The sequence below is a fragment of the Chaetura pelagica genome, unplaced genomic scaffold (genome assembly GCF_000747805.2).
Source record: "Chaetura pelagica isolate M959 unplaced genomic scaffold, ChaPel_1.0 scaffold17, whole genome shotgun sequence".
Classification (NCBI taxonomy): domain Eukaryota; kingdom Metazoa; phylum Chordata; class Aves; order Apodiformes; family Apodidae; genus Chaetura; species Chaetura pelagica.
In genome coordinates this window covers 9,497,699-9,521,515 of record NW_009970726.1, presented here as the reverse complement: position 1 = coordinate 9,521,515, position 23,817 = coordinate 9,497,699, and the positions used below count along the sequence as shown (strand labels likewise).

General features: G+C 40.4%; 1 protein-coding gene across 1 annotated transcript in view; it reads right to left on the bottom strand.

Annotated features, from left to right (window-relative positions):
- ADARB2 (adenosine deaminase, RNA-specific, B2 (non-functional)) overlaps nt 1–22,480 on the bottom strand; it is a gene marked incomplete at its 5' end in the record, with an annotated part of 117,790 nt that extends 95,310 nt beyond the window's left edge. Inside the window, 3 exons of the mRNA XM_010006999.1 lie at nt 5,782–6,689; nt 14,746–14,826; nt 22,447–22,480. Coding sequence (XP_010005301.1) covers nt 5,782–6,689; nt 14,746–14,826; nt 22,447–22,480 — 1,023 coding nt within the window. The remainder of the gene's footprint in view (nt 1–5,781; nt 6,690–14,745; nt 14,827–22,446) is intronic.
- Between the last annotated feature and the right edge of the window lie 1,337 nt (nt 22,481–23,817).

The window sequence follows — 23,817 nt, the reverse complement described above, 5'->3', positions numbered from 1 at the left end:
AAAGCCCTGAGCAGACACTGTATCATGCAGGACTTAAAAATAAGTGCAAGGGAATCTTTTGGGGATGCTGGAGTTATCTATGGCTGGGAGGGAGCAGGGAGTTACAAGGTATAGCAACTGAGGTGCAAAAGAGAGATGTATGGAGTGTGGAGATAGATATGACAACTCAGACACTTCTCCCCACAGTAGATAGCTGGAGCATTACTGTAGCCCAGCTGATGCCAAATAATATGCAGTGATGATGGGTTTTCAAAAGCAAACCCCTTAATACGTCTGCACATATGTGCTGATGCTATAAGAGCAGGCAAATGGAATCCTTTCTACGCTATTAATTTGTTTCCCATTATTCCATGTAGGTAGCCCTTCTGCATCTCCCTTTGATCTTGCATGGATTATATAAATTAAAACATGGTAATTTTTTCATCTAAGACTCAAGCTGTAATCTTTCCAAGGCAATAACAATCTTTTATGTTAGACCTGCAGGAGAGGTGAGGAGGGTGGTCCTGGCTCCTCTAACTGTGAGCCTAGAAGTGACTGCAATCTTATTAACAGCCACAATAATAATAGTATCCAGTGCACTAATGTTGTGCCTCTGAATTGCTTCTTTGGCTGTTGTTTTGCTTAAGAAATTGTAATCTTATGAATGTCTCAAGTGCTTATTGCTCTGATTATAAAAAACAACCTTCCCCACCTACAGAGTCAGAAATAGATGGTTGAAAAGTAAACATTATTTGTATTGCAGAGATATCTATCCAGTCCCCATCATTTCCCTTCCTTGCATCTCACTGTCAGGAGCTACACACACACCTATCAGCTGTTTCTTTTTGTGCAGGAGAAAACAGAGGTTATAAAAAATTGTACTTGGTCACTCATCCAGACAAAGCTTTTCTCAGAAACATGCTGGAACAGCCACTCAAAGCTCAATGCCAGCTCTATGTGCTGTCTCTCTTCACACTGAAGTCAAATCTATCACTGCCAAACTCAGCCTTGGGTTAATTGCGACACAGGCGAGAGGCTATGGCTGCAAGGAAGGTGGCAAATGAGGACAGTGAGAGAAATAAAGTGAAGGAGGCAGAAACAATTAATACTGCAAGAAAATTAACCTGTTAGCAATGCAGAGAAACAGGTTTCTGGCGGGAAGTGGATGAGATGTGTGGGGCGCGGGGCTTTCCCTGACATGGTTGTTGTTCTTGCTGTGATGCTGCTCACCAAGGTGACACTGAAGTGAGGTGGCAGCAATTCCTTACTTGCTCAGGGTAAAGAATAATTACAAAGGGGATACCGGGGTTGCTTTGGCCTACAAATACAGCTTTTGGCAAATAGGGGATTTAACTGGGTTCAAATGGTTAGCTTTATTTGCCAAAGAAACAAGCCCCTGCTTCTTTTTGATGATACACACACAAACCACAAAGTTTTCAATAAATAAACTAGGATCTACTGCTTGGAGGCTCTGGATGTGTACCAGCAACAGCAGTGTTAAGCCATTGCAAAGTGGAGTGAATGTGATTTTCACACCTGTTCTTTTTTAATCTAGGTCCATTTGAAATCCAAGCACCCCTCTATTACTAATTTGTTATGGCAATATTAATTAATGGTTTTGCTCTACAGCAGTAAGAATGCTGTTTAGACTGAGCGAGATAGATTAGAAAGACTACAAGATTAGAAAAACAATCTGTAAACTGGTCAGATACAGTTGGGGGTCACCTTGAGCTCCTGAAATGAGCTCACTGCACTTGGAAAGCCTGGGAATGTGTAGAGGTATTTTCTACCTGTGCAGACTTATCAGGGCTTGTTGGGTCAGCACCCTTTGATGTTGTCTCCTGTTTTGGAATATATGAACATTAGCTCCCAGTGTGGAGAAAAACAATTGTCAGTCTTCCATAAAAAGCTGGCAAATGAAAAAACTGCACGTTATTTGTTGGAAAATATGAGTATAGACCAAGAATGCTATGAAACAAGGAGTAATATCTAGTCACTTGGAGAAGGTGCACAGTCATGCAGTGTAATTTCTGTTCTCTGGGCTCGCTTAATCTCTGCCATTAGTTTCATAGACCTCCAGGGTCCTATCTTGGTTACTCTGATCAACATGGTGTGCCCAGACTCCGACCATCAATAGTCTTTATCTTGCTCTTCAGTGGCACTGCAGAGATAAGAAATTTAGTTTGAGGAAGAACAGTAGCTAGCAGATGGATGGGCAAATCTTGTGACTGTGTCAGCTGTTTCTTGGATTATCTCAGCTACCTTCTATTCACCCTATACACTGGCAAGAGTTCAGATCCTCCAGCTCTCATTGTACCTATATGAGAATCACAGAAGTGGATCCATGCATTGCTGATGGTGGTAAAGGAGCCACAATCTCAATTATTTTGGCTATAAATTAGGACATTAAAGTGAGATATGCTTTTGTTTATTTTCGGGTTATAACTTTGCAGGCAATCCAAACACATTGTGGAACAACTACAGGGACAAAAATCACAGGCGTAGGGATGTTCTTCTAAGAAAACACTAGATTGTTAAGAGCTCACAATTCAATGGTGGGCTTTCAGCATTGGCAGGTGAGAAGCAGGAGAAACAGCTGACGAAGCAAGTTGGATTGCATCTGCCCCAAGGGATTAATCTATTTCTAGCTCTGCTGTTCTTGCATTTTTTTGTTTTGTCTGAATCTGAAGAGATGCTCTGCATTTCTGAGTGGTTTAGGAAGCCTCACGTGTAGGTAGCACCTCTCAGAACAGACTGGGGGGTGTGGTTCTTCTTTTGACATTTTACATTGAGTCTCTCTTGGTTAGTAAGAAAAGTTTCTGTCAGTCTGAGGGCATGCCTGAGGCCTGGCCTGAGGGACTCCAGGTCCCCTGGGAGCCAGAGATAAGCAAGACAGAAATGTCAGTTTTCATGAGGCCCAGGTCATAAGAACATCTGAACTTTTTTTGATGCTTATTTGGATACAGTAAAATTCAGAAGTTCAGCACAACTGTATTAACCATTATGCTGTAATAAGGAAAAACCAAATTCTGGCCTCAATGACACTGATAACTACAAGGAGAACAGAATCAGAGACATGCAAGTTTGGAATACTCTTTGTAAAGGGCAACCACAGGGATGAACATAACCCTGGCTTCTACAAAATACTCAAAATATAGGTGAAACTGTTACAGTTGATCTTGTTTGCCCATCCCTACAATCAATGAATAAGCTGTCTGATATCCTAACAAATATGATGAAGCATCTGAAAAGAGTGAAAGGATGGACAGGACAATAGTCCCTAATTCATTAAGAAATCAATGTCCCTAATACTTAAAATTTTATATTTGGGTTTCAGGGTGTTCTCTTGATTTTAAAGACTTTTGGACGCAAACCAAGCTGAGCCTACTATGCATGAACAGCTTTGAAAATGGCATGAAATCTGTCCTTGAAAATATGGTTTGCAGAAAATCAGGAGATAAGAAGGAGCTGAAACAACATTTGGAGCAGCTGCTTCAGACCACAGCTCAGTGAGAACTACACTCTTCCCAGGACAGTTACCTCTGCTTCAACTGACCAAACAGCCAGATGGGCTGCCTGAAGCAGTGAGCAAAGACAGGCACTTGATGAGATACTGCTAACACAGTGAGAACAAGTAAAGATGCTCTGGATTTAATGCTGAAGGTATAGCCCAGCTGAACTCAGTGGAAATACTTCTGTTGGTTACAGTGCAAATTGGGTTATGACCTAAGCAAGTAACACAAGCGTGGGTTTTGTGTTAAGGCTGCTGTGCCTATTGATGAGAGCAGCTAGTAAGGAGGTCAGCAAAAATCAGAGTTAAGGCTTCTGTCTCAATTAATATGCTGAATGCTGGCATTAAAAGTGCCTGAATAATCTTTCACTTGGACAATAAATAGCCACTCAAAAAATACTGAAAGAGAAAGTTCAGTGACACCTTTTCATTGACATTTATACTTCCAGAACAGTGAGGAGAAGAAAAAAAGGATGGCAAAAGTCTTCAGAAAGGACAAAAGGCCACAAAAAAGGGAATATACACTGAAGAATGTGTTGCCTAGTGAACAACTGGGAACCAAGGTAAAATGTGATACTCAGAAGACGATAGTGAAGCCAAGTAACCAGGCTTGGCTTCAGAGAGCTCGATATTTCAAAGAGCTCAGGAACTGACGCAATAATACTCGTGGTGCAGTTTCAGAACATGACAAACAATCAGTGGATGAATGTATGGTATTTACTCCCTGACCCACCCAACAAAGTTCACTGAGCACAGCAAAGCAGCCAGCAGGGTGGAGCTAGGCAATCCTCTTTATATCCAAGCACTAGGTTTCCATGAGGAAGGATAGATATGTTCATCAAAACAAACCACTTTTTACCAGAATTAGTATGAGCAGGAAATAGCATAGATTTCTTTATTAAAACTATCTGTACTTTGGAGAAGTATTGGGAGGATGGAACTACAAGGTTGGCCAAGGCTTCCAAAATGCCTACAAATCACTCTGTTCTGATCTGCAAGATCACTGCTAGTATTAAATTATGTTGCTATCCACTGGTTCATGCGGTTTACAAACCAGAATTAAAAGGAAGAGGTGGAGGATTATGATGTATTTTAATTTTTTTGTAATTCTCAGGTTTCCTTATTGCAAACACAGGAAGGAAACTTCTGGGTCACCAGATATAATTCCTGGGTCCTGCAGGCAATCACGTCACCTAAAGGATTCATCTCCTATCAAACTCCTTGAACATCTAATGAACATCTTTACTAATGTTAATGAGAATTACCACTAATAATTTGCATTTACCCACTACTTAAGGATCTTGAAGTGTTCTTTCATGTAATATGCTCATTTTTATTAAAAGCATATTGGATTTAAATGACTTGCCTAGGGTCTCACAGCAAGCCAGCAGCAGAATGACTCTTAGTGCTCTCAATGCTTTGCATTAAAACATGGACATTAACAGCTCCCTTCATAAAGGGAACTTTGTAGCGGTGGATCACCTCCTGGTGCTGGTGGATCAAACCTTTTATGACAGCTTGAACAAATCAAGAAATTACTTGAACTTATGTAATGCTTCCCCATGTCTGCAAATCCTGGCTTCCTTTGAACTTCAAAAATTGACACAAGTCTGAGTAATGTGAAGATAGCCTTTGGCATATGACCAACTATGAAATTTTGATGTGCTAAGTAGGTACCTCATACCTATATTTTCTGTCTAAATACAGTAATAATCTCTACGTTTGGTCCGGGTAAACTTCAGCACTTTCACTATCCCTCGTGCTGTTGGAGGCATATTTGAAAACAAAACAAAAAACCACCCCAAAAACCAAACGAAAAAAGTACGTCTATAATGAACAAAAATCCTTAACATTTCCAGTGGCAGAATTGTCTGACACAGGCACATTACTTGTCATTGCTGTCTCCTGTGAATGTCATGGTCTTCATAAAAATTAACTCTAAAAGGAGGATGTGGGGCATCCCTTTGTCTATGGGCTCTCTTCTGTCAAAACAGATGCAGTACCAGAGAATGACCCAATTGTTCTGCCTGTGTCAGTATTATCATTCTCTCTAGCAAACTGAAGTGCTGGCATTTCCCCCTACATTTTGCGCTCTCATCTCTGCCTCCTGTGGAAAGGGCTGCAAATTGTATCCAATGATGTCAGAATATGATTTGCAAGCTTTTGCCTGTGTCATCTGGCTCTATAAGCCAGAGGAACCATGTGGTAGAACAACAATAGCTACAGCAATACCGATCCCATTCATCCAAAGAGTTCTTCCAACGTGGTGGTGGCTACCCAGGAGCTCTCACCTGTGGCAAATGGTGACATTTACTCCTGCTGGGGATGTGGCTGGGCAGCCGAATGTTAAAGAGGGCCTGCAGGGCTGCCTGTGCTGCTTGACCCTTGGCCAGCTTCTTGCTACGTCCTGAGCCTTCAAATGTTCTCCCATCCACTCGCACTGCCATCACAAAGCTCTTGATGTGTTGCTTCTCCACTGTCTCCGACAGGCAGACGTACCGCAGGCCTGACCGCAGCTCATTTAGCAGCACCACTGGGTTCTTCTCGCTCTCTGCTTTGGATGCCACCTTGTGCTTGCTTTGCTTCCCATGGCCCATTAAGTCCAGCGTATGGCAGAGCAAGCGCCCGTGCCGATAAGCAGTGGAAAGCAATTCATTATTAACAGGGTTATAGACTGAAAAGTCCTCGCTGTGTGTAGATGGTTCGAACTCCTTGAACAGAGTATCTGGAAAGTCTGCCTGGTCAGAAGTAAAGTCCGTGGATGGGTTGATGCAGTTCCCCATGGCAAAGTGAGCTTGGCAGGCATTGGGGAACTGAACGAATGACTTCAGAGCTAGCTCTGCAGCACGCATTTTGGCTTTCTTTTTTGTAGGCCCTGTGCCTTCAAATGTAAGTCCATTGACTTCCACAGCAACAGCAAAGACTGGAGCATGCACAGGACCTGTCTGGGAAACCATTTTATATTGTAAACCTGGTTTAAGTTCATGTAGCTGAACCAGAGCGTTCTTTGGTGTCACTGACCACGAGACCTTCTTCCAGATGAGCTGGAGTTTGCAAAAATGGCCATTATTGCCTTCCTCCAAGGGTCTTTTTCTCTTACTGCTGGGTGTTCCTCCTCTTGCCCTCTCATTAGAGGATATTGGATGTTCCTCCAGGTTGCCGATGTTTCGATTTTCCTTTACTTCAGCACTGCTGGTACCTGTCAGGAAAGAAAGAAAAAACCCCTCACATTGCAGTTCTCATCACAGTAACTGACATTATGCCTAGGGCTGGCAGAATAGCCAGAAAAGAAGGAAAATTTAATGGTGGATATCTTTGCTCAGCCCTTTTGTGGGGGTTTCCTCAAATACCTGTATAATGGTTGGTTTATTATTTATAGCACAGATTTTCTGCATGTCCTGAAGGTTTACTTGTCCCTACATTTCTACCTGTACTAGTCGTTAGCCTCCTGCTTGAAAAAAAGATTACACAATTCAAAGATGAAGCATAACTGATGCCATGTGACTTAAATGAACTACTGCATTCACACTGGATAATTACCAGCAAAAAGTGAATATTTTGCAAAGTTCCATTAGGCTCAGAGTTGTTGTGTAATCCCTGTGGGTGGATGCTTATGAACACAATATTAGAAATCAGAAACGATTCTCAAATTCTTCACTAACAGAAGAATGGGCAAATGGATTGAATAATCTATTTGCAATGAATACATCGATCTACTCTATTCACACTGTAGGCTCTAGTGTTGCAACATTATGAATCCAGCCTAGAGAAGCGATCTGGCAGACCTTTCTAGTGCTTGAAACAGTATTTTGTCTGGACTCAGATTTCAGTTTAATAAGTGAGCATCTTTCTGTCAAATTCAATTGCAGATACTCTTAGATCCTGCATTGACAACAACTAATATTGAAAAAATTCTAGATAAATCTAAATGAGACGAGGAAAAGCTACAGCATCATGACAGAAGGAATTACTGATGTAAAGAATGATCCATGTCAAATAAAAGCAATGGGAGAGGGTGACTGCCAGGAGCACCAGGAAGAGAATGAAATGACAGTGGGGAGCTCTGGAGGGAGCCCTGTGTTGTTTTTGAGCCAGTGAATCACATGTTGAACTGAACTAGGCTTGTGCAATGTCCATGCTGCCAGGCAGTACTTTTTCTATAGCAGACACATGACTGAGAATGGAGATTTCATCTCACTGATGTCCTGGATGAGACAGAAAATGGGCTGCTGTCTAAATAAACATCCTATAACATTTCTGTCCTTTATGATGAGTTTGTTTAAATGTACTGCATCTCTGAGAAACCTTCCAGTCCTTCTGTGTGCTCCTTGGGGCCAAGACAAGTTGAGGAAGTAAACATGAGCGTAACCAACCCATCCCTGGAGCGATGCACCTGATCCCTTTCTTAGCAGGGCACTGCCTGGCTGCCTGCTGTATTCCAACCAGTGTTTAATGGGGAGCCTTTCCCATAGGTTGTCACTGTCAGATGTGAACATGCCACCTGTGCAAACTTGCCTGAATCCCAAACACAATCCCTGTGGTCCCCAGAGGACAGAAAGTGGTCTTCCCACTCTCTGTGGGGCCCTGGCCATATTTGGTTTCCTCACTACCCTGATGTATGGCTGCAAGGGTGTAAGGGGTGAGCTGCTGGCAATGCCTCGAGAAGCTTTTGCTGGCATGGTGTGTCTTTGCTGCAGCCCAGCTGGGTTTACAGATGCACAGAAACCTGCAGAGAATTATGTGGAACCAACCATCATGCTGGTTTATGCTTAAAATATTCCTTTATATCCTGATGAGTTGCACTTGTATTAAACATTAAAAAACTTTTTCCCATCAGTGAAATGTCTGCACTCATGCAAGTTGTTCCACTGAAAGCAGCTCACTGCTTAGACATGAGCTGAAATTGTGGCTACATTGCACGTGTGGGGGCCTGTTTGCAGGACTGGGTCTTTAGACTCCCTTTCCTTCAGCACACACTGAGCTTCCAGCCTGTGAGTATGTCTCACTGAAGTTACTTGCAGAGCTTCTGTTGCTGTTCTGAGGCAGAGCCTGAGCTGACAAATTAAGGTCTTAGTGACTAGTTAATTTTTACTTTCTAAAGCTAAGAGAAGAGAATGAAGACAGGTGAGGAAGGAAGGAAAGAGAAATACATGATAGAAAAAGAAAAATTTCATCATATGGCATTCAGCTGTATAAAATATGACACCTTCAAACCAGCCTCTCTGAAAATAAGACATTTAAAAGGTCAGGTTAACTAAGACACAAGGATAATGTGGTCTTTTCTCATTAAGTTCATAGTTCTATTTACGGAAACTCTCATCTGAGGAGGGAGCTGCCAACTTTAACTTTCCTGTCTTTAGCCTGGCAGTGGCTCTGGCCAGCCATTTCCCACTATGACCCTTTCTCATGTCTCTGTGCCACTTGGAATATGCCTCTTTGAATGCATGCATTTTTTCAAAATAAAGGTGAAATGTTTTGACTCAGACACACTTTTTAGCAGGAAGCAGGTTTGGTTTTGTATTTCATACCTCCTCTCTCATCTTACCTAATAGGTTTTTACAGAGCCAATTATGGTACATAATGATATTGTAGTCAGGAAGCATGAAAAGAAAGATATCTTTTGTTTCACACAACATTCTGGTTTGAAAATAATTTGTATTGATTATGCATCACTGAATAGAAAAACTCAAGGGGTTATTTGTATCTATAATTCATATTGTCTTATTCCACCTGTTTTTTCTTTCACAGCCGTAGAACTACAGATTTGTGAACATGAATGTGTGATCTTAACTTCTTACCTTAATCACCCTGACTAAAATAATGGTTAACTAAAAACATGGCAAAATAAATTAAACATTACATGTTTGTCTTAAATTCTGTCTATGAAATTTTCTAGTCCAGGTTTTGACCAACAGGGAGTGTGCATTGATGAAGTGAAAAGAAATGTACAGAGAAGCAAGCATAAAACTTCCACAGATCAGGCACAAAGGATATGTGGACAATGTTGGGTGTGTGTGACAGTGATGCAGCTGTATTTATGGTGTGTTCTGGCCTAGTCACAGCAAAGGAAATCCATGCAAGTATCCTTATAGTCAACCATATTTCTAGAAAACCTGATCCTGGACCACCAGGAAATAGCTCAGTTCTTCACAGACCCCATGAGAGCTGCAGCAGGCCAGAAGTCCCCGTGACATGTAAACAAGAGGCAGCCTAAACTCAGTGAGTTCCTCAGAAAGTCTGTGAACATGATGGACTTGTGTGATACCTGGCAGCCACTGGACAATATGAAATTATGCCGTCAGGTATCTTTGAAATAGGAGGTCTTTGAAAGGTGTCTTTTATGAGACCTTTGTGCAGCAGACATAAGATTACCTCTCTAATGGTGGCACATGTACTTCTATTGTGAAAATCAGACAAAGCAGGCAAATGACATCAAACTATGTGAGATAAATACTGTAAGCAGCAATCACAAGCAATTTTAGAAATGAAGAGAACTAAAAGGAAAGGGGTAAGCTGGAGGATGCACACAGGAAAATGTAAAACTGTGGATAATTTTCAGTCCTGTTATCTCTCATAATGTTTTTTCTCTTGAGATCCCAAAACACATTCTTTACAATTTGGGGGAAAAATAAATAAATAAATAAATAAAATGTGGTTCTCCTATGATGAAAGGTTGGAGAATAATAAAATTGTAAGGGGAGGGACTTAAAAAAAAAAAAAATGGAGAAAAGAAAATATTATAATTTTTGGCATTAATATCTGACTTAGTGTGTAAGATTTCTAAAAAAGTCTCACAGTTCTGCAGTGTAGTATCTCCTCAGGTATCTTTATTAATTGATTTTTTCAGTTTTGCAAACAAAAGGTTATATTCGGATCTTGTATTTGTTTCAGTAATTGAATGGAAGAGAGGAAAGCAGTTACTGAAATACATTTATTTATACACTATTCCTCAGTTTTCTGTCTGCTCTTTCAAGTTTTTCTCCTTTTGGTCATTATGCACAGTAGAGTTAACCTGGAGAGTCTGCATCATCAAGAGCTTTTCAGAACTATAATGCATCACTAATAATGACACTGCCTATGTCTCTGGGTCATAAGGGCTCTGCAGAACTAGCCATCCGATACTCCACGCTACATTTGAAGAGATAATATTGTTCCTGTTGAAGGTTATTCTGCTGCCAAGCCAACTTCTAGGGAGGACGGGGACGAAGAGGTGGTAGGTGGCATCTTACTTTTTGCTGGCATCTTTACTGTTGAATTACAAGGGGCAGTACATCATTGAAAAGCTATGCTATTGAAAGAAAGAATTTGCAGTCTCTGTACTGTAGCAAACTTCTGATTCAACTCATAGATCTGCCACAGGAAGTTACTGTGTTTAGAAATGTTTAGTAAAGACCAGATTGCTACTAATGCATTTTAAACAATACAGATAGGACTTAATTTTAATTTTTCTTCATTTTAATATCTAACCCCTATTTGACTTGCTTATGTAGAATATGTTTTTTCTGCACATCTACATCACATTGGCTGCAGAAGGTTTTTTGTTTTGTTTTTATTATTTTGTTTGTTTTTGTTTGTTTGTTTGTTTCCTTCAGTGAACCCTCTTTTAAGCAGCACAGTTGCTGAAAGTAGCAGCAAATTTTCCAGCTGGTGGACTGATAATGCCTAAATGTTTATAGTTACCAAGAGACCAAGGACACTTTGCTCTGCTTGTTGAATCTACTGCTTTGGATACTAAAGAAGCAGAAGAGTCCTATCTACTACCCTTCTGTGGGGAGGAGTGGACTAGACAGATGACAAAATTGATGAAAGAGAATATTCCATCCATATATGTGACACTCAGTATAAATTCCAGGATCACAGAAGTCAAGCCCTCCCTCTTTTTCCCTTCTCTTCTGTCCATGGCTGGCACCCATGACTCTGTCTATCCCTCTCCTTTGACCCCCAGGCCCATGTGTTCCTGACCCTCACAACTCTCCCCTCATCTCCTGTCTACTCTGCCCGGCAGCTCCAGGACATTTCAGAATCGCTCACAGCTCAGGAGATGCTGGGTTAGTTGCAATGTAGTGTCCTCTTGGAAGAAAGGTGGAATTTTCATACACTTTTTGAATGCACAACAAAGGACTGTGAACCCTCCTGCTGGGATTTTTAGGTTTGTATTTTGGACTTTAGAATAATAACTTGTAGCTAACAACAGAAATCACTCCTTTCTCTCTTACATGAAACTCACAGTTATGTAATTTTAAACCTTCATAAAAGAAGTCTACTTAAGAGAAACCTGCCATGATACCTCTTACCCTTCACAACAGCTCACAGTCTGGCAATGTATTGGAGAGATCTGAACCTGTTTGTGGGCTAATGAACCTGCTCCATAATTACCTCATTTTATGACTTCATTGGGACTGTCACCCTCAGCTCCTTCTGCAGGCCCTGGAGAGAGGGTCACAGCTTCAGAAGGGTGCTGCACCAAGTCTGTGCACATGGCACATTGCACAGTGAGATCCACAGAAATAATATGCTCCTGCTAGAGGTACACCCCAGATACACAAGTATCTGTGTCTGGTGATAGTCTGCCTTGATGCTGTGGCATAGTGTGAATGGAACAATTCAAGATCAGGAACTGGCAGAGGTCTGTAACATCATGAAAGGCAGGCAGGCAGTGAACAGGGAATGATTATTCACTGTTACATGCAATCCAAGCACTAGAGACAGCAGGCTTGAAGCTATAAAAGGGTGCAATTTTTGACAACGCACTAGATCACTGAACTCCCTGTTCCTGGCTGTTGTTAAGATGAGAAGTATCAGTGGGTTCTGGAGAGGACTAGACAGGTTTGTTCATGACTAAGAAATGTGGTGATTCAGGTGAAAAATCTAGCTGAGTCAATGTCATGCTGGATCCTAGAAATACTGAGGGCAAGCTCACCATTTTAATGTCATTTTTCTCAACATATCACTAGCAGCAAATGTTGAAGACAGTGCACAGAACTAAACTTCCTATTTTTAATCCTCAATGACATTTCTTATGCTCTTAGCTAACTTTGACTTCTGAGAATTAATAGAATGGTCATTTTCTCACATTTTCAAGATAAGGTCCTTATCAGAGACAGACAATCAGTTTAGCCAAAACACCATTTCAAAGGTGCCTCGCGCCTTCAATACATATTTTCTAGTGTCAGTTCATGGATCATAAACCAACATAATAGTTTCTATGTGCTGATAATATCCAGTTGAAAATGCATGTGTAGTTAACCTGGCATGGCTCCCTTTGTAATGAAGGGCTAAAGGAACTGTGAAACAGGATTTTGAACATGTTTCAGCTCGTGGGACTCTGCCTCTTGATTCAGTTTGGGAAGGGGGACTTTCACAGGATGCTCAGAGCAGAAAAACTACAGGAATAAATAAACCACTTCTCTACCTTGCCAGCATTCTCCTAGGCTATTGCTAAATTGTTAACATAGAATAAGGTTCTTCTGATCGTTCAGAGCCAAATTACTACACAGGTACAGATGCGCTATAGAAAATAGTGGGATTTATATCACGACACTAGAAGCAGATACTGAAATATAGCAGATTTTATTTTTTTTACTTCTTATTTTTTAAAGATTCTAATAGTAACATATGAAAAATGTGTTCTATGTGTCAAGAAAAAAATTGCTCTCTTTATCACTGGAGTGTATGCTTGACCCAAGGGAGGCCTAGTAGGATGTCCATGAAAACAGGAAAGCTTGATATTTCTCTTTCAGAAAACACAGCTTGCCCTGTCTGTGTGGGCTATTTTAAAGCCAGCACAGGCAAGAAGCAGTCTTGGCATTACAGCAGCAATGAGAAAATGGTGTTACAGTGTTCGGATTGTACAAACTTCCTACATTACCTAAAAATAACTAAGTGGCACATTTGGGAGACGTTACGCAGGAGGTGCCTGTAGAAGCTCATCATGTGCATAAGATGTTTCCTGCGTGCACTTCTCATATCTCTTCCTGAAAATGTAGCCTCCCTGGGACCAATTCTGAAGGATTTTCAGGATTTGTTTTTTTTTTTTGCCTTTGCTAAGATATGAAAAAACCTGCTGGTCCCTGTGCAGCAGAACAGAGTGATGTCCATGTTATACTCAGCAGCAGCAAACAGAGGGCTGTGATCCTTCACTTCTTCAACAGCTATTCCCCTTGGTGAAGCACCATGACCAAACCAAGCCAGTTAGCAACAACAGGACAAAAAAACCCCATTCCTTCAACCCACCAGCTCTAACAGGGTAACCCATCAGTGTGTGTTTGGCTGGAAAAGAAGTTCATCTGGTAGGTCATACTAAAACTCAGAGTTGTTAATTTGGTTCAGAGAGCTTCTCTCCTTTTTTATTTTTATTATTTTTTAATTATTATTATTTTCTTATTTTTATTTTTTTAAAATTTATTTAGTGATTCAAGATGCCTGACAATAAGCCAATAAGTAGCACTGGATAACACACAATAATTTCTTCTAGGTGATAAATGAGAGGTCTTACTGAGGATTACTTCCTCCTAACTACACACTCTCAGACTTCTTGTTGAAGACTTCATAGCTCCTTCAAACCCAGCAGCTCTTTTCTCCAGTTCTGCAGTCATGGGTTCAGAGACCGTCAGTGATTATCAGGTTTAATGGCCCAAGAGAATCCAGTAGTTAATTTCTGGGTGACATCTAGTTTATTTAATCCTGGCTAATCATCTCCTCTCAATTTAATTTGTTTTCTTTCTTTTATTTTCTTTCATTTTTCTTCTCCAGGTCATATCACAGATGTAAACCAGAAAACAGTCCTTCAAGTAGAGGGATAGAGGGCTTGTTCCTGCAGCCTTTACTTTTGCAAATGTCCTTTTGTAATAAAGAAAATATAAGTGGGGGAAAACATAGTATCAAAATGTCCTGTTTGTAAGGGATTGGGAGAAAAGCAAGTGAGCAAAAACAAGAAATGAAAATAAGCTCCATGGTCCTACAGACCTGAGTGTAAACAGCTCCTTTTTTGTAAGACACACCACTCAGAGACCTCATAGCCAGGGTCTGCACAGGGAAAAGTGGGAAGGTGAGTTGAGATTAATGCTTCCTTCACTGGAGATAAGAGAACAGGTTTGCACTCCGCATCAGGGAATTTTGCATTTTACATGAGGCCTGGGCTCATGGCCTGTCAATATTTGCAAATCCACCTCCTTTTCACAATTGTCCCTACATTGTAAAGCTTTTTTCTTTACACTTCATTATTTACCTGCTTATAAAGAAAAAAGATCACTTACTTAAATTGTCTTCATCCTCCATGGTGGTTGCTCCAGGACTCAGATACTTGAAAGGTGCTATGAAGGTTGACAGTATGCTTACTTTTTCTGCAAAAAACAGAGACAAAAAAGAGACATGTAAAATCAGTGTTTTGTCAGTGCATTCTGATTTGCTCCACATGTTTTCTCAGGTGAAAACATCTCATCAAGTCTGTTTCTTTTCTTTTTTTCCTGACTCTGCAGCTCCATCAACATTCACTGAACTGCAACACATTTAGTACAGCTGGCACATGCAGATACCAAGCATATGTCCCTCCTGGTTTCTGCCCCTGTTTTGTGCTCCTTGGCCATGATTCCCAGCTCCGGTGCTGGAGCACTGCAGAGCAGGGAATGGAGGAGACTTGAGCTGGTCCATCTAGGAATGGGGGAAGAGGGTGGGAGCTGGAGGCCATCTGCCCTGGGAGACAGAGCAGGAGAACTGCTCTAATGGATGAGACCATCAGCTCTCCTCCTCTTGCTGCCTCTTCCTGGCAGAGGCTGAACCAGAAGCCTCACAGAAAGCTCAAGTGTTGATGGCACAAGAGACTACAACTGCTTCAAATTATTTTAGAAATTGTTGATTTGATTTTGGAAAACCTTTATAGTGTGCACAGTGAGCTATTGCCCAAACTGTTCAAAATCATTCTTATTCACATTTACATTAAGTATAGCTCCTTCTGCCCGCAGTTTCTCTTCATCCTGCAGATAGTGTATGGCACAGAAATTTACTTCCAGTGCCATGTTCAGCATTAGATGCCAGGACAGACTCAGCAAAATGAGAACTTATACTGATTTATACAAGCTCAAAATTTGTCTCAGGATTTATCTGTAGTGAAAAGTTGCTGTTAACACAAAGACTAGAAACAGGGGTATATTGAAAATATCTGTTTCATTTAGTTTATTAAGTAGTTTATTTGGTTTGTTGTTTGGTTTGTTTAGACTGCATTCCTCCAGACAATCTATGGGTACTTTGTTGGGGACCTACTTAAGGTAGCAAAAGAAATGGAAATATGCCCTAAAAGGTGATTTATAGCTTTGAAAGACTTAGTTTCTATCCTAGAGTACTTATCTGCTTAGGAAGCCCCAGTCAGGTGGAAATGCTGTGAATACTGCACACTGTGAACAATACTGTGTTTTCATCTTGCAACAGAAGCATCAAAACCAAACCAAGAATCTATTTTTCCAGTGACATGGGAATAATCATTTCCATGGAGATTTTATTACTGAGAAAGTATTCCTCTAAATTTCCTTAGACTACCTGGCTGCTCTTCTACCACTGGTCTGGAAAGCATTCCTCCAGCTGAAAAGCTCTTGAACTTTTTCAGCAGCACATCTGTTAGCTTTTCCATTTGGTTCTTTTTAAATTTGCAAATTATCCTTGCTCTTCCTAAAGACTGTTATCAGAGTCCCTCAAAAATTACTGCAGATGTTTGCCCTTACCTAGGTGACACTACAGCTCAATTCTGTTATGAAAAAGCACAGTAAAAGCTGACTGTTCTTTGTTAAGGAAATACAATAAGCAGAATAAAAGATTACCTGAAGAAAACCTTTTTCCATCCAGAAACCTTTCAGCCCAGACTAATATATAATTAGAGCACAAATTAGCCTCCTTGAACTGCAGTTTCATTAAGGGATTGTAGTAATGTCATGAGCAACAGAATTAAGCTATTTATGACTGCTTTAGCCAAGAGATTTTCCTAAGTGAATACTCTGACACTTTTTGCTAAAGTGTTGCTCACAGAGAAATGTGGCATCTCTGTGCAACACCATCTCAGTGCGTGTGAGACTGTTGAGTTGTGATCGGGATAAAGGCTGTTATTCACTCCCAACTTTGTCAACTGGTTTCTCTGATTAAAGTGAAAAGTGTGTAGGCTTTTGGGACCTAATCCAAAGGCTACATGTGGTAAGGGGAAACGCTTCAGATGATAAATAGGATCAGGGTACTCCTTGTCTTCAGGACCAGCAACTGCTGTTGTGTCTGGATGCGGAGAGGCAGTGAGCTGAAGTGTGCTCTGCCTGTGCCCAACTGTCAGATCTTTGGAACTAACCCCCAGGACACTGGGTGTCATTCACAAACTTAAAGATTCTTTGCTGAGAAAATGTTCTCACTCCTCATAGAGAACTAATCTATTAACCACACCATGAGGATGTGTGCTTTCTTGCTGAGGTTGCTAATGCCTACACCTGCCACCCACCAAGAAATAAAACCATGTAGTTTTGTGCTATACTATTATAAGGTAAATGAATATTCTCTGACTTATTTTTCACCCCAACTAATTTTATGCAATCAATAGGTGAGACTTACAAGGTGGATTTAAAATCTATTAAATTATTTTACCTCTTGCCTTCAAGGACCCTTTAACCATCTTAAGCCTCTGTTGTTACTGTTCCTAACCTGACCCCAAAGACCTTGCTAGTGCCTTTTCTTCATGTGGCAGAGAACTGGGATGGTCTGTAAAATTTACTGGACTTAGAACTTTTAGAACAGTAATGCATGGATTCATGTCAGCCAAACTCAGGCAGGCCCTACCAACAGGATATCCTTCAATCAATACAGACAATAAATATTATAATTTAATATTTCAATACATTGCTTGAGAAATGGAAGATTTAGTGTATGTCTGGCAAGAGGAGGAGGGCAGGCCTTTTGGGTAAATGATAAGAACAGGAGAACAGTAGTATGTGCATAGCACAGATGAATTATTGAGCCTACGAAGAAGGGGAAGATAGATGACAGGATAATTAAATGTAGGTGTTTACAGGGAATTAATCTGGCTAGGTATAAAACTATTGGTATAACTGCACACTTCCATCTTTTGCATGTTATTGTCTGTTACCATATATACACCATAGGACACTAACTCAGCTTTATTGTCAATGGTGAAATTCACTGTTAGTTTTGTTTACCATTTTAGGACAAGATTAGGAATGCTGTGTGTTCACACTTTACAGTATCTGTGTATTTTATTGTCCATCACAATTAGTCTTATATCCAGCAGTTTGATGCAATCTGATGAATAAGAATAAAGGACGTGGCTGGATAGGAAAAAGCCATACAGAGAAATACCTTCACAGCCAACTTCTTCCTCCCATTCTCTTCTCCTTCTATGATTTATTTTTTTTTTCTTCCAAACAGAAGCAATGACGGGTAGCCCAAAATTAGAGTGGCTATTTTTATTTTATAATAGTAAATGTTCTCTGTATTTGTCTGAGGAAATTATTTTTCAAGGCTAGGAGAGAGAGTCTAAGAGAAGAAAACAAGACATTTCAAAAACTCATTTCTCCAGAAAGGCAGAATATACAACCCTACATTTATGAGAACCAATACAAGGAGCTATTACTTCTTGCATTACAATTGTACCAAAAGCCTCTGATGACATGAAGAAGCAATTTCTTAAGGGCCTACATGGACACAAAAGAAGCTGTATTTACAATGGAAATTGAGAGACAAAGAGCAGGTATAGTGGGATTTATTTCTAGCCACCCTGGAACACTAACCAAGATGATAGCAGCATATTTTGTAGTGTATCCACTATAAAAACATCCTCCCAAGTGATGCCAAGTGGAACTCAGCTCCAATACCCTAAGCACAAAAATCACCACTTCTCCTGATGAGAAGCTCTTTTTGTAGGAAGAAACCTTACTCTTCTCTGTTTTGAGGTGGAAAAGGATTTCAGTTCATGCTGCTTAAGTATGTATTTTCCAACAACAGCAAATAGTTAAAAAATAACAATGATCACTGTTCTTGCAGTAGCTATATAAATAATTTAAAATAATAAGAATAAAAAAACATTGACCAAGTTATGTTTTGTATGAAAAACAGAAAATAACTTAGTGCAAATGATTCAGCAAAGCCTGACATATAAGGAAGCCAAACTGCCACTCAAATCTGCTCTTTTTTGTGAAGTTGCTCTTGGCCTGTGGATGCAGTCAGAAGACTGGTCACAAGTCTTGTAAATACCCTTTTATTGTGAAGACAAGAATACACATATAGAGCTATAAACAGCATTTGTGGCCTTCATATCTATTAGTATTTAAAGGGCAGCAGACAATGCAGCTTGATCATCAGATATAAGGAAGTCCTTTCACTCTCAATCACTTGAATAAAAGCAATGGGAACGGCAGGAGTTCAACACTTCTAAAAATCAGGGCTTATACATGTTGGACAAATTGTTAAGCTTTAAGAAAAGCAGACTGAGTGAGGTCACAACAACAGTCTTCAAATACATAAAAAAGCTGCTGCACAGAAGAAAGGAGTAAACTATTCCATGTGCATTAACACAACTAGAAGTAATGGACTTCAATTGCACCAAGGAAAATTCACTTTAGACATTAAAAAACCCTTCCTACCAGCAAGGATAGTGCAGCACTGGAGTAGATTGTCTAGTGGGGAGAATGAGGAGCCCTTGGTGCTGCAGGGTTGTAAGAAGATGGTTGCCATCTGCAAGGTGTTGCTGCACCTGTCCTTGGGCCCATCCCTCAGAGTCTCTCCTATCCCTGTGGACTCCAGTAGAAAAACTTGTCCTGACTATGGGATCACAAAGCAGGCTCAGGCTCAAACTTCGAAAAACAAGGAGTATTTACGAATATTAACTAACCTCTGAGCAGAAGCTTGTGGCATGCTCTTTTGCTTGGCAGCTAATGAGCACCATTAATAATTGTTTTTTTTTAAAATGTAACTTCTGAACACAAGAAGGATTAGACAGATGGCTACCAGTGGTTTGCCAGATCAGTGTTAGCAATGTTTTACTGAATTTGTTTCATTCTCCTATTCTAATTGATTACTATAAGCTACTTTACTTCTCAGAGGTTTCCTTAATAGTATTATTTTAAAAATACGATATGGACACTATAAACCAGTCTGAAGCAATTAGTTTGTTTTGCATAGAGTATTAAATTACCCAGGAAGGGTCATTTCTGATGTAATAATGTAAACTCAGATGCAAAGCTTCTTGAAATAATGTTTCAAAAATTTCTCTAATGCAGTATTTGCAGCTACTCAAATAGTTATATATTTACAGTTGTGTTAGCATTGATTTATTTTGAAACTGGGGCATACAGGGAGGAAAGAAATCTTGCTCATCAACAGATGATTCTCTATGTTCCTTCTCATAGGAAACCTCAAGTTCAGGCTTGGGATGACAGTGATTGACAGTCCAAAGGGGTTCTTTACACACACAAAAAAATCTGGCAAATTTGTGGGGAATACAGCATTGTCTTTAAACCACAGCACTGACTGAAAAGGGCTCACAGCCTTTTGAATTATGGCTTGTACAGTGACCATGCTGCATCATTGAGTTTAAGCAGCCAATTTCCAGATAAGGATTTACTTGCTTGGTGTCAGAAACAGCCTTTACCGCTGACTTTGAGAACCAGCCACGGAATCACAAGGGACGGAGTGTGCTGGGCTGCAGTAGCATTGCCCAAGTGCTTTTTGCTTCCCAGGCAAGAGGGAAGATTCTGCTGGATGCTTTTTTATACCCACTCTGGCAGAGCTGTACTGGGGCAAATGACCACCCAGGTACCAGTGGGGCTGGGAGGACCTTCTCTGTCTATCCCTTCTAGCCATGTTTAAGTTAGAAGAGTGTTTGCTCTGAACATCTCCAGAAGGCTCATGTTTCTGTACATACATTGCAGCAGCTTTGGCATGGCTGTGTGCCTGCTGCAGGAGCTGCAGCTTTGTGCCTTTCATTGCACAAGATAAAGTCAGGCCTGCAGATACTTGCAAGGGACTATTAACACATGTCCATACCTCCTTGTTTTGCATTTTGTTCTGAGCAGCCCAAGGGAGTGAAAAAAGAGCCTGTGTACAGGAAGATATGGAAAGGTTGGGATGTTCCTTTTGGATTGTTCCTGTCTGCAGATATGCTGCTTGGCACCCTGAGAGTGTGACCTCTGAGGTGGTCAGTTACTAAAGATCTGTTTTTTGTAATTAGCATTTGCACTGATATACCTCTCTGGCCCACATGGGAACAGTAAGGAAAGCTTTTCTTGGAGGTAGCGGAAGAATATACTCAGAAAAACTTCTCTTTGAAAAAGATTTTTGCCTGGAACATTTTGCTTAAAAGCAGAGAGATGAGGGAATATTCAGATTAAGAAATTCAGACTTTTAAAAGAAAAAGAAATTGTTTTTGTTCTCTGCTTCAGCAGGGACCTGAAATGAAGATGTAAAATATAATTTTTTCTTTTCTGAAAACCAAAGGGAAGACAAAATCAGGCAACATTTGGATAGATGGCATTTCAGGCAAAAGCTTTCAGCTGCACAAGGCAGGTTGTGTCAGAGATGTGCAGAAGTCAGGCAGAAGGCAGAAGTCAGAGATGTGAACCCAAGGCTGTGAAGTCTTCCTCTGAAACAAGGCAACAAGCTGTTCAGTATGATGTAGTGCCAGGCACAAAAGCACCTGCCCCTGTAACCTGCCTGGAAGTTGGTCATGGCCTGCCAGGTGCAGGAGTCTGCTGTAAATACATCTACTTGTTGTCTTTATAATTTTTTTATCTAGTTCTTGAGGCAGAGGATATCTTTCTGCCCTATTGTTGTTCAATGCTTAACAAAATGGGATGCTTGTCCAAGATGAGAGCTCTGAAATGCCATTATATTAAATAGCAATAACAGTTTATGGCATTATGATACTGCAGAGAACATTGAATGTGAAACATCAGTTAGCTCAGGAGGCTGGCCACTCGAGTAAACCTTTTACCTCTATGCATCCTGTTCTGGCTGTTTACTGACCCAGAACTGCTACCTTTGGAGAGCTTTTGGGGAAGCTATGTGAAATGTTTTGCCAGTGATTATCCAATCCCTAAGAGACAGTGACAGGTTTATGCCCCGTGCTCTGGTCACTCTGCAGCCCTGCATCCCAGCAGGGTCTCTGCACACAGCCATGCTCATTCACTCTGAGGTCAGAATAACTTCTAGTTTACCACTTAGGAAGCAGGAAGAACCAGTGATAAAGCCATGCGTGTGATTTATTCAGATCAGTCCAATATGATCTGACATATCCTGTGGGATATGTTTAATTGATCACATCATGGGATTGAGCCAATGTATGCAGCATTTGGGACATTATTTCTTCCCCCAGTGGCACGTCCTGCAGCTCTCCTCCTTTTTGAGAACGGAATCCGTGAGTTTCAGTGCAGTTTCATTGTATGAATGTAAAGAAGCATTTGAATAGACAAATCTCAGGGGCTGTACTTCATTGCTCCATAACAACCCACTCCAATCTCCTTTACCATGAAGGACCATTTACAGAATGAAAGACATTGTGTTTTGAAATATTAGTTTCTTATTACTTCTAGCAAAGAACAAAGTAAGTAAAAACACAGGGTGGTTGATGGGTTTTTTATAAGAAAAGCAATGTTGTGTTGTTCTCTATTAGATTCTGCAGAAATCAATCTGAAATCTAGTTCAGCCTAGTCAAATTAGATCTACAACTATTTAATTTTGTTGCAAGAGTGTTTTTCTCTCCTGATGCCTTGCTTGAGGACACATAGAGATAAAAACTCTTGAGTTATTATCAGTTTATGTGCATCTCTGTCTGCCTGTGGAGTGTACTGTATTAGGTATTTTCTAAGTGATCTGGCTGTGGCTTGGAGATGGCAGTTTAAAGATCATGTCTTTTCAAGCTTCTTATGCTATTAATTTTGGAAATATTTTTATTTTGCATTCTATAAACTGTGTCAGGCTTTTTTTCTGCCTCTTTTTTCCCTTCTTTTTTTTTTTTTTTTTTTTTTTTTTTTTGGATGGGGAGGTGTCATCTCTTTAAAAAACAGGAGAAACACAAAGGAGAACGACTACATAAAAACTGTCAGTGCTCAGCTCTGTGTGCTGAGGTCTTGTAATGGAGACCATAAAAATGGCCAGTGGATTTATTAAGCATATAAATCTGCATGACTAACACTATCTATGACTATTTGACTGCATGCCAGCTGCATATCAAACAGTATTATCAAAGAACATCTGTCTAAACATTTAAGGCAAACTGAAGGGCTTCTTCAGTCACATGGGAAACTATTTTGGCCAGTATCAAAGTGAACAGGCTAATTTCTCATTAGGCTGTACCTACATATAAGTTACTTACTTACTTAAGAACTACTTAAGCACTACTTAAGAAGACTTAGCTAAACTGGGGCAGAAAACGATATGATAATGTTTAATTTGGCTTAAGAAAAGTTTGCTTATCACTAATGTAAACATGTTAACAGAATGATGGCCATGTGAAACATGGGTGGTCAGAGTAGCAAAGTTAACAAAGGTATTTTATTCCAAAAGGACTTTTGGAACCCTTGGGGCTGAGGTCTGAGGAGGTGAAGCAGCTGCCTAGGCAGGCATTACCACAGACTCTGTATCAGGACTATGGATGCAGCAGGACATAGAGGATGCAAAACTTTGTGTTGTGTGTACTTCTGGAGGTGTTCCTGCTCTAGCAAGGGGTTTGGACTAGATGATCTTCAGAGGTCCCTTCCAAACCTGACCACTCTGTGGCTCTGTGACTCAGTGTCACACTAGCTGATTTTAAAAGGTTATCCACAGAAGGTGCCTCTTCCTTTTACTGGGCACCTGGACTATTGATTTGGACTAAAAGCCTAACTTGTAGATTTCCACAGTTAGGAGAGATTATTTCTACCCTACCTTGGCTATCTATATTGTCAGGATGCCATGACCTGTGTTTTGGTGGGTGTCATCAATGGCTGTCACTGGATCCAATAATGCCAAGGGAGATGTCCTGCTTCCCTGAGCAATGCAGCTCTAGAAGGCTCTGCTGTTAACAGATTTTCTTGAAACTCTTTCATTCCTGGATCTTCGTATAGATTTGGGTAACAAACTGGCTTCTATGTTACTGAATGAGGGCTCAGGACTCCTTTATGCTCACAGTGCTCATGCTGAGGGCACTCAAAGAACTGCAAACATTAGGTGTTATGATACATGGAGAAACTATTAGAAGATGTTTGTATAGGTGTAGTGTAGATGAACAGTTAAGTACTTATTTTACACTTTATATGTGATATTTTCACTGTATAATGTGTGGATCACCTCACATGGGCATAACGATGTGC